The sequence below is a fragment of the Mastomys coucha genome, unplaced genomic scaffold (genome assembly GCF_008632895.1).
Source record: "Mastomys coucha isolate ucsf_1 unplaced genomic scaffold, UCSF_Mcou_1 pScaffold21, whole genome shotgun sequence".
Taxonomy (NCBI): domain Eukaryota; kingdom Metazoa; phylum Chordata; class Mammalia; order Rodentia; family Muridae; genus Mastomys; species Mastomys coucha.
In genome coordinates, this window is record NW_022196904.1 from 19,003,083 (window position 1) to 19,014,116 (window position 11,034).

General features: G+C 54.4%; 1 protein-coding gene across 3 annotated transcripts; it reads left to right on the forward strand.

Moving 5' to 3' along the window:
* The first annotated feature begins 5,143 nt into the window (after positions 1-5,143).
* Znf574 (zinc finger protein 574) lies at positions 5,144-10,370 on the forward strand. Of its 3 annotated transcripts, none has more exons than XM_031385717.1 (2): positions 5,144-5,410; positions 7,401-10,370. In XM_031385717.1, the coding sequence occupies exon 2, from the start codon at positions 7,421-7,423 to the stop codon at positions 10,121-10,123; it is 2,703 nt and encodes a 900-aa protein (XP_031241577.1). In that variant the 5' UTR covers positions 5,144-5,410; positions 7,401-7,420; the 3' UTR covers positions 10,124-10,370. The 3 variants fall into 3 exon arrangements, with proteins under 3 accessions (XP_031241577.1, XP_031241575.1, XP_031241576.1); XM_031385715.1 differs by having other exon boundaries at positions 5,144-5,314; XM_031385716.1 differs by lacking the exon at positions 5,144-5,410 and adding an exon at positions 5,459-7,032.
* Positions 10,371-11,034: the final 664 nt, after the last annotated feature.

The window sequence follows — 11,034 nt, forward strand, 5'->3', positions numbered from 1 at the left end:
GGGGGGGGGGGGGCCGCCCCCTTCCCCCCCTCCCCCCAGAGCCTTGGCCCTGCCCTGGATGAGGCTAGGGCTGAGAGTCCTCAAGCCCTCAGTCCCCACGGGAAAAGCATGCTTGGGGGCCAGGAGAGGCCGGTCAATGAAGGGGCTGGCGAGGACAGGGTAACTGGCAGCCCTGGTGAGACCAAGAAGGGGGGCAGACGAGGTGGAGAGATGAGGTGGGAGGAGAGGATGGAGAGAAGCAGGTGGAACGGGAAGGCGGAGGAGGGTGGGGTGTCCCGGGGCCGGCCCGCTCTCGGTGGGAGGGCCTGGCCGCGGACTCTGGTCCCTTGTGAGCGGCAGCCGCTGGCGGCTCCGTGTCCCCAGCCGGGCCTGCCTCCTTGCTGCCGGCCGCTACTACCGCTGCCGCCACCGCTCCTTCTCCCCTCCTAGGCCGCCGCCGCCGCCGCCGCCGCCGCCTGCCTGCCCGCCCGCCCGCCCGCGCTGAGTCCTGGAGCGCGGGGGGGTGGGGTGGTGGTGGTGATGGTGGTGGTGGTGGTGGTGATGGTGGTGGTGGTGGTGGAGGGGAGAGATGAAGGGAGGAGGGCGGGCAGGAGGGAGGGAGGGTGGCAGGCAGGCAGGGAGCAAGGAGGGAGGGGAGCAGAGGAGGGGGAGATCGTATTGGTCGGGGCTGGGGGGCCCTGCGAGGAGAATGCTGATGAGAAGAGCGAGCTGCATTGGATGAAGGGCCCACCCCCGGGGCCACCCCCTCCAACCACACCATGCCACCGCCCTGCCCAGGCAGCCCAGGGTTCTGGAGCCCAAGGAGCTCAGAGGCATTGGTGGGGAGAACTGAGGGAAGGGCCTAGAGATGGGGAGAGAGGACTACAGAGATGGAGAAAAATGCAGAGAAATAGACAGACAGCCATCAAGACCCAAGAGAGGTGGGCCAAGGCCCATAAACTCCACAAGGCCGGCCGTGGAAAGCCAGGCATGAAAAAGCAAGACACATGAGGGAGAACAGCATATGGGACACAGAGGTGTCTGAAGGTGGCAGAGGCCAGAGACAGAGGGGAAGACACAGAAAGGCTCTTCAAAATAGGGAGCCATACACAGAAGGGGCAACCAGGAAGCATACACTGGGCCCAGTAAGCAAGGAGAGGTCTCCTGATGGAAATAGTCCCTTGGGTACAGGAGACCCACACAGACAATCATGTGGTTCATAGACACAAGAGGTCCACTGAGGCAGGCATGGCACGCTGGTAGAAATAGAACTGGAAAGCCTCTGGAAACAGGCTGAAAATGTTGAGGGGAGGAGGGAGGGGCTCTCCATTGTGCACAGAGAACTCCTGGGGACCTGTGGAGATGAGTGGGAAGCCAGAAGAGGCCCTCATCTAGTCACCTGAGCAGTGAGGCAGTGGGAGGGGGTGACAAGATGGCAGAGCTGAGAGAAGCCCTCTCTCTTAAGGAATTCTGCCGTCTCCCTGAGAGAGCCCAGAAGGGCAGGGGGATGGAACAGAGAATCCACACAGATCTTCCAGTGAGGGTGGGTGGCACAGGGCTGGGTGTGTGTGTTGGGGGGGGTGAAATTTGGGGGGAAGGAACATGACAGTTGGCGCTGAAGGCTGAGCCCGTGACTCACCACCACCCCCATGCTCGTGATGGGGGGGAGACACTGACACTCTCACGTGCAGCCCCCAGCACATGTGACCACATGCCTCGCACACACAGTTGGCACGTGGCAACTCAGAGTATAGCGGGTCTGGCTTGGTGAGCTTTGACTTTGTGGGACATGCCCAACGACATGTGACATAATACATCTGATCCCATAGGACCACCAGTCTTGTCCATGCCTCTTTATTCTTCTAGGGTTAACATCTACGGTCTCCTTAGCACCCACACTCAGCTCTAGCCAAGCCTGAGGCCAGTACTTCATGCCTGCCTCTATATCTTTGCTGATCCAGGAATGGCATTATCCACCCTCTCTGAACATAATCTGTCCCAAAAGGCCCAGTCCAGTGCTACCAGCACACAGTCTGACCTGAACAGGTCTCCTCTGCAGGGAAAGGACCTAGCCAGCCTAAATTAAGTGGGCTGCCCAAGCAGGTTTACAGAGAGGAGCCTGGGAAGCTAAGCTGGGAACTCAAGAGAGAAAGAGAGGCCTCAGCAGGAAGAGAACACTACCTGCAAGCCCGAGCCTACCAACAGCTCAGTGGGGTTTGCACTTTAGCTCCAAGGGCAAACCCAGATTACACTAGCAAACAGCTAGGCCCAAACCTTAGCGCTCACTACCTCCCACCAACTGCTTTATTAACTTTAATCTTTTATTTTAAAAATCTAAGCTGGGTGGTGGTGGTAACGCCTTTAATCCCAGCACTTGGGAGGCAAAGGCAGGCGGATTTCTGAGTTCAAGGCCAGCCTGGTCTACAGAGTGAGTTCCAGGACAGCCAGAGCTACACAGAGAAACCCTGTCTCAGAAAAATAAATAAATCAATCTGCTGTCTCCCCTGCCTCCCACCTTTCCCCTTCCCCCACCCTTTGATTTGCTCTTCTTGAAGTCAACCATTCACCCTACAACCCAATCCAGCCACCCAGTGAACTGAGTATAGATCTAGGGAATCATCTCTTGGGGTGGAATGATGGCTTTCTTCTCTCCCTGTGGGAACTTGGACACATAACTTCTCTGGGCCTGTTTCTTAGCACCTCATGGAAACCTCATGTCTCCAAGAGGATTGGTAGAATTAAATAATGCATGGAAAACACTGGGCAGAACTCCTGTTGTCCCATAACACACTCAGATGTCAGCTACCACTAGGCACCATGAGGTACTAATCAGATACTAAAAGTAAATCCTCAGTCACACCTTTAATCCCAGCAGGCAGACAGAAGCAGGGGGATCTCTTGAGGCTAGCCTGGACTACATAGCTTCAGGGCAGGCAGGGTTACATAGAGACGCTGTCTCAAAAGTTAATTTCTATATAGCAGTATTTACATAGTATCTGGCAACCCTGGGACAAAGACAACCATCCCTTTTGAGAGATAAAGAAACTGAGGCAGAGTGGAGTTGTTTTGCCCAAAGTCACTGCTAGGAAGGGTCAGGCTACAGGCTAAGCAGCCTAGTTAGAACATGTAGGTGTACTTGCTAGAGTCTAGTAAGAAGTTAGCACACAAAGTTAGACATCAAAAGGAGGGCACACAAGACTCAGAACCCGTAGCTGGTGAGATAGATGGTTCAGCTGTTAGGAGCACCCACTGCTCTTCCAGAGGTCATGAGTTCAAATCCCAGCAACCACATGGTGGCTCACAACCATCTGTAATGAGAGACCAAAAAAAAAAAAAAAAAAACCTTAAAATGTGTTTAGCCGGGCAGTGGTGACAAACACCTTTAATCCCAGTACTTGGGAGGCAGAGGCAGGCAGATTTCTGAGTTCGAGGCCAGCCTGGTCTACAGAGTGAGTTCCAGGACAGCCAGGGCTACACAGAGAAATTCTGTCTCGAAAAACAAAACAAAAAATAAAAACAAAACAAAACAAAAGAATCAGTTCTCTCCTTCTTCCTTGTAGATCCAGGGACAAAACTCAGCATCGGGTTTTGCAAATGCCTTCTCACAGGCTCTCCACTTTACTGTTTGTTTTTTGAAGATGCGGTCATGTAACCCTGGCTGGCCTTGAATACACCATGTAGTCCAGACTGGCCTTTTAATTCTGGGAAATGCCAGCCTCCACATTATTGTTGAGACAAGATCTTTCATTGAACCCGGAGCTCACCAATTCAGCTAGGTTGACTAGCCGGCAAGCTCCAGGGATCTGTAGTTTTCCACAACCCTAGTGATATAATAGAAGCACCATGGACCTATTTTACGTGGGTGCTGAGGATCCGAACTCAGGTCCTCATGGTTTGCAGTCCAAGTCCTGCTGAAAACATGTCTAAAAGTGCTAGACAACTTGCTTCCAAAGCAAAGACCATCAGTTCTCTCCTTTCACCTTGTGGATCCCAGAGACAAAACTACAGATCAAAAGCCAGGCAGTGGTGGCGCATGTCTTCAATCCCAGCACTTGGGAGGCAGAGGCAGGCGGATTTCTGAGTTCGAGGCCAGCCTGGTCTACAGAGTGAGTTCCAGGACAGCCAGGGCTACACAGAGAAACATTGTCTCGAGAAACAAAACAAAACAAAAGAACTCCAGATTAGGCTTAGCATGTGGCTTTACGAGCTGAACCATCTCCCTGGCTCTCCATTTTATTTTTGTTTGCTTTCTGAAGCCAGGGTCTCCTAGAACCCTGGCTGGCCTGGAACTTCATGTGTTCCCATGGAGTCCTTCCCATGCCTAGGGGTCCTTAACTGTACCTTTAATCCTCAAAACAGGAGAGGCAGTCAGGTGGATCTCAGTGAGGCCAGCCTGTTCACAAAACAAGAAACTGACTCGATCCACTACAAATCCCGTACACTTCCCTCTTGTGGACCTCCACCCCACACCCTCGGCTTCTTCCAAACGACCTTACTAACGGGGCTTTTCCTTTTTCCTTCCATTTCTCACTTCCTGCCACGTACTTTAGGTTTACCTCTTCCTCTAAACTCCCTCTCCTAACATCTGTTTCCATCCTACTCTTCCTCAATTTTCCCTTTCATCCTCTTAATAGAAAAGTCGTAAGCCTTGTTTTGTCCCTTGCACCCTTGTGACTGCCGCTGCTTGGTTTCCTGTCCCATTCACGCCGAGTGGTGTCTCTTTTTTTTTTTTTTTTTTGCCACTGGCCCTCAGGGATTCTTGGACTGTAAATCGCCGGCCTCCAGGCCTTTGCGTGTCTCCATATCCCACACTGCCCAAAGCCCTTACGCCGACGCTTGCCAGGCGCCCCCAAGATGGCGCCTACAGCTTCGTCCCGCCTCCCTACGTCATCGCGTCGCTCTCAGCTCAGCACTACCCTTTCGAGCTTTCAAAGGCGGAGTCCAAGAAGAGGTGGAAGAGGAAGAACCTCCAGGGAGGCTTAAGGAGGCGGATACTATCCACCTTAGAGGCCGACCAGTGAGGAAATATTGCTAAAAGATTGGCTGGGCGCTGCGTGATCCCGCCCCTCCGCACTATTGGTCGAAGCTTCAGAAACTTGAGCATCGATTGGTCTAATGACAGGAACAGACAGCCGATGATTGGCCGAATTAGGCAGTCTTCGCAGCGGCCCAGGCGGAAGGTGGGAGGAGCGTTGTTGAGGGAGGCCTGGGGTGAGAGCGAGACTGCGGAGCAGGCGAGACGACGGGCGCTAGAGAGGACGCGGAGATAGAGTGGCGGTGCAAAGGGACCTGCAGCCCGTGGCCCGGCCTGGGGCCGGCGAGACGGCTGAGGCGGGTGAGTTCCCGCGGGAGCGCAGGGGTCCGGCCCCACCCGGCGGCTTGCCCGCGTCATCAGGCCTGCACGATGAAGGCCTGAAGAATCGCACTCCGGGTGCGGAGAGCAGAGCGGCCGTTGGCCGCCGGGCGCGCGGGCCGGGCGGGGGCAGTGCCGGGGAGGTGGGTGGGTGGGATAGCGGGACTGGAGTTGAGTGCGGGGCTGAGTGAGGAGGGGCAGGGCTCGGGCTGCAGGCCTGGGGCCGACCTTGGCGGGAAGGGGAGGTCCCAGAGCTGCCTCGCCGGAGGGCTCTCTGGTTGCATTGAGTATCGGGGCCGGAGTGGGTGCGCTGGGACGGGATCAGAATCGAAAGGGGACGGTTAAAGGGCTCTTGGGTGCCGGGGTGCGGAGCTGGCCCGAGAAGGGAGGTAATTAATGCAGGGAGGAAAATCGATTTCTGCCTGGAAAGAACGGAGGCAGAGAAGAGGTTTTTGAGGTATCTTTAGAGCGAAGGGAGAGATCAGGTGTGAAAAACGGAGTAATGCTGACATGGAAGACCGATAAACGCATGAAAGTGGGGGTTGGAATATCCTGGGAAAGTGTTGACAGCGGTCTTTATTCTTATGGGTTTCTATAGGTTGAGCTAGAGGGGAGAGATTGTTTTGTTATAGATACATGTAAGTAGTCCAAAGTGAATTATGTGGGCAGTCTTGGGTGTAGTTGAAGAGACAGAGATGTGTGCTACAGAGAATAGTCTAGGAATTTTGGGGATGTACCATACTATAGCTCTGGGGGCCTGTGTATCCCCATAGTTGTATGCTGGTGAGAGAGAAGGATTAAATATGAAGAGGGCCTCTTTTTGCAGGGATTTTTTTGTGCAGATGGGGCTTCTGAGTGACAGGCATTGCAAGCCCTGAGTGAGACAGGTGAAAGGTTAAGCCCTTGTAAAGGATAGGCTGGCTATTCCTGGACAAGATGACTAAAAAAGAGAAATTCAGTTTGTATGAAAGCAGGATATGAAAGTTCCTGGAGTGGGTTAGGATAGATTTGGGTCTTTTCTCAAAGAAAAAATGTTTAGGTTGATACTCTGAAGGGGGGTTCTCAGCTGAGTTAATGAAGGCCGGCCTGGGCCTTTATGTAAAAAAGGGTGGTGCTGGTTGGGGAGGAGGCACATGGGTATTCCTAGATGAGTTACAGTGGCCTTAAGAAAGGAATTAAGTCAGTGTGAGTAGATGACAGGGTGCTCAGGGCATTAGCACAGTACACTTGATCTTGATGGAGAGAAAGAGTGATTGACAGCTCAGAATGATGGGAATCATCTGGCTGTGAATTCCTAGAGATCTGCCTGCCGTAGTCCCTGCCCAGAGGGAACTGCCCAGCCCAAGATCTTGATATGTGTAGTTTGAACCAGTTTAAGAGATCAGGAAGTGGTTAAGGTGGGAAAAGTATGGAGATGCGTTCAGCCAGTGAGAGAAAATTTGGTAGGCGGGTAACTTGATGTGAGGAACCCGGGCACTGGTGGTTCACAGAGGGTGGGTGGCAAGAGGAGGGCTCAGACCACCAGTGCCACCAGTTGGCTTGGACACACCAGTTTGTGTGGTCTGAGTGTAAAAAGACGATTGTGAGCCTGTAAGAAGGCAGAGTCTATGTAGGAGTGCAGCTTGGAGGGACAAGCCACGAGAATGTTTGAGGATTCTGCGAGTAGCTTGGCAAAGGAATACTGACTGTCCTGTGCAATGGTAAGGAGTCAAATGAAAGTCTGTATTGGAAGGAGACGGGTTCCTGTTTGATGGACAGGGTCTTGGGAACCAGTTTCGAGGTGTGGGAAATGGAGAGGACTGGATGGGTCATAGGATCTGATGGGTAGAGTTCAATGCAAGTTAAATGAGCTGGGAGATTTTGGATAGAGTCCCTGGGAAGAGACCATTGGAGAAATTTGTGTTGACTGCGCCTGTGTTCAGGAATGAAGGATTATTAGGGAGGGCATTGGAGTGGAAAAATGTAATCAAGAAGTTGGAAGAAATAAAATACCTGAGGTATTAGAAGGTAGCAGTGGTAGAGATAGATCTGCCCCGGAGGATTGACTTGTCCCACCTTCCCTTCACAGCCCAGGGCCTTGCTGCTGCCATGACTGAGGAGAGTGAAGAGACGGTCCTGTATATTGAGCACCGCTATGTCTGCTCTGAGTGCAACCAGCTCTATGGATCCTTGGAGGAGGTGCTTGTGCACCAGAACTCCCATGTGCCCCAGCAGCACTTTGAGCTGGTGGGCGTGGCTGACCCTGGAGTCACAGTGGCCACAGAGGCAGCTTCAGGCACAGGCCTATATCAGACCCTCATACAGGAGAGCCAGTACCAGTGTCTCGAGTGTGGGCAGTTGCTCCTGTCACCCAGCCAGCTCCTGGAGCACCAAGAGCTACACCTGAAGATGATGGCACCCCAGGAAGCAGTGCCAGCTGAGCCATCACCCAAGGTACCCCCCTTGAGCTCCAGCACCATCCACTATGAGTGTGTGGACTGTAAGGCTCTGTTCGCCAGCCAGGAGATGTGGCTGAGCCATCGCCAGACGCATCTCAGAGCCACGCCCAACAAGGCTCCTACCCCTGTTGTCTTGGGGTCCCCAGTTGTCTTGGGCCCCCCTGTGGGCCAGGCTCGAGTGGCTGTGGAACATTCGTACAGAAAAGCAGAAGAAGGTGGGGAGGGGGCAGCTGTTCCGTCCGTGGCTGCCACCACTGAGATGGTGACAGAAGTAGAGCTGCTCCTCTACAAGTGCTCTGAGTGCTCCCAGCTCTTCCAGATGCCAGCCGACTTCCTGGAGCACCAGGCCACCCACTTCCCTGCTCCTGTCCCAGAGGCTGCAGAGCCTGCCACACAGCAGGAAACCCTGGTCCCCTCACCCACTGAGGCAGCAGCGTCTCAGCCTGACCCTCTGCCAGCTTCCGATCACAGTTATGAGCTGCGTAATGAGCTGCGAAACGGGGAGGCCATTGGGCGAGACCGCCGGGGACGGAAGCCTCGAAGGAACAATAGTGGAGAGTCAGGTGGGACGGCCACCCAGGAACTATTTTGCTCAGCCTGTGACCAGCTCTTTCTCTCACCCCACCAGCTACAGCAGCACCTTCGGAGTCACCGGGAGGGTGTTTTTAAGTGTCCTCTGTGCAGTCGTGTCTTCCCCAGCCCTTCTAGTCTGGATCAGCACCTTGGTGACCATAGCAGTGAGTCTCACTTCCTTTGTGTAGACTGTGGCCTAGCCTTTGGCACTGAAGCCCTCCTCCTGGCCCACCGGCGAGCCCATACCCCAAATCCTCTACATTCATGTCCCTGTGGGAAGACCTTTGTTAACCTCACCAAGTTCCTCTATCACCGGCGTACCCACGGAGCAGGAGGTGTCCCTTTGCCCACAACACCAGTTCCACCAGAGGAGCCTGCTATTAGCTTTCCTGAGCCAGCCCCTGCAGACACAGGAGAGCTGGAGGCCCCAGAGCTCCCGGCATCTGAGGTGAGTTCAGCCGAGCCTGCAGCTCCAGGCACTTACCGCTGCCTCCTGTGTAGCCGGGAGTTTGGTAAGGCGCTGCAACTAACCCGGCATCAGCGTTTTGTGCACCGGCTAGAGCGGCGCCATAAATGCAGCATTTGTGGCAAGATGTTCAAGAAGAAGTCTCATGTGCGGAACCATCTGCGTACACACACTGGGGAGCGGCCCTTCCCATGCCCTGACTGCTCTAAGCCTTTCAACTCACCAGCCAACCTGGCCCGCCACCGGCTCACACACACAGGGGAGCGGCCTTACCGATGTGGGGACTGTGGCAAGGCTTTCACTCAGAGCTCCACTCTGAGGCAGCATCGCCTGGTGCATGCCCAGCATTTCCCCTATCGCTGCCAGGAGTGTGGAGTCCGCTTTCACCGCCCATATCGCCTGCTCATGCACCGCTATCACCACACAGGCGAGTACCCCTACAAGTGTCGTGAGTGCCCCCGCTCCTTCTTGCTGCGCCGGCTGCTAGAGGTCCACCAGCTTGTGATCCACGCCGGGCGTCAGCCCTACCGCTGCTCATCCTGTGGGGCTGCCTTCCCCTCATCACTGCGGCTTCGTGAGCATCGCTGTGCAGCTGCTGCCACCCAGGCCCCACGGCGCTTTGAGTGTGGGACCTGTGGCAAGAAAGTGGGCTCTGCTGCTCGCCTGCAGGCACATGAAGCTGCCCATGCTGCTGCAGGTCCTGGAGAGGTCTTAGCTAAGGAGCCCCCGGCTCCCCGGGCCTCCAGGGCTACTCGAACACCAGTCACACCCTCCCCAACAGCCCTTGGTGGTACAACCTCTGCTGCCCCTGCAGCCCCTGCCCGGCGTCGGGGTCTGGAATGCAGTGAGTGCAAGAAGCTCTTTAGCACAGAGACATCACTGCAGGTCCATCGGCGCATCCACACGGGTGAGCGACCATACCCCTGTCCAGACTGTGGCAAAGCCTTTCGTCAGAGTACCCATCTGAAAGACCACAGGCGCCTACACACAGGCGAGCGGCCCTTTGCTTGTGAAGTGTGTGGCAAGGCCTTTGCCATCTCCATGCGCCTGGCAGAACATCGCAGAATCCACACGGGTGAACGGCCCTACTCCTGCCCTGACTGCGGCAAGAGCTACCGCTCCTTCTCCAATCTCTGGAAGCATCGCAAGACTCACCAGCAGCAACATCAGGCGGCAGTACGGCAGCAGCTGGCAGAGGCGGAGGCTGCTGTGGGCCTGGCTGTGATGGAAACTGCAGTGGAGGCTCTGCCCCTTGTGGAGGCCATTGAGATCTACCCTCTAGCTGAGGCTGACGGGGTCCAGATTAGTGGCTAACTGGCCCCCATTTTTCTCTTCAGCATCACCAAGCCCCCATGCTGAAGGCCCTCCAACAAATAGCCCCTTTAAACCTGTGTACATATTGTACCCCTCTCTCCTCTCCACCACCTTATGAGTTTTGTAACTTTTTTTTTTGAGTGGGTTGCTCTGGAGTCCTTGACATGTAAAGGACCCCTCTTCCCACCTTCCACCTATTTGGTGGTCTCCAAATGAAGCAGTCAATAAAGACTGAGTTGGACATTTATGTTCTTTGTCAGGCCTAGCTATGTAAGGTAGAGTTGGAGGATCATAAGGCCAAGCAGTAGATCTGACTTCTGGCTGCATTCCTAGCACCCCAGATAGAACTTGACAGGTAGTACAGTTTGCTGGATTGAAGAGAAGGCAGCCTGAGTCTGGGGCATGGAACTTTAAAACTAGCCTTTAGTGTCTTGCCACTAGAGGTACCCAAAGCCTGAGGAAAATCTTGAAGCACTCTGGCTTGGGGCTGAGGTGGGGCACACAAACACATAGAGAAACATTGGTCCGCTTCTCAGCCTGGCCCTCCCCATTTCCAGCCTGATGTAGGTCACATCTGCAAAGCCATCTGTATTTCACAGTAGATGCTGAGGACAGACTTGCATCAGGCATGATGGGGAACAGTCGCAGAGGGGAGCTCTTGGGGGCTCTACCTAGTAGCTGAGTTTGAAGTTCTGAATATTGGAGGCTAGAGTAGGAAGTGCCTTGTCATGTGTACCCCCTGTCCCCCAGTCTCAAGCCGTATCCCAGCCAATAGATGTTTATTGTAGGAAGAAAGTGATGGATTGGCTGGTCAGTGTTCGGCAGTTATCTGGTATATTTGAGTATTTCCCCCCCACCCTGCCCCACCCTAATAACTGCATATTTGCTTGGATCTCTCACATGTTGAGCAA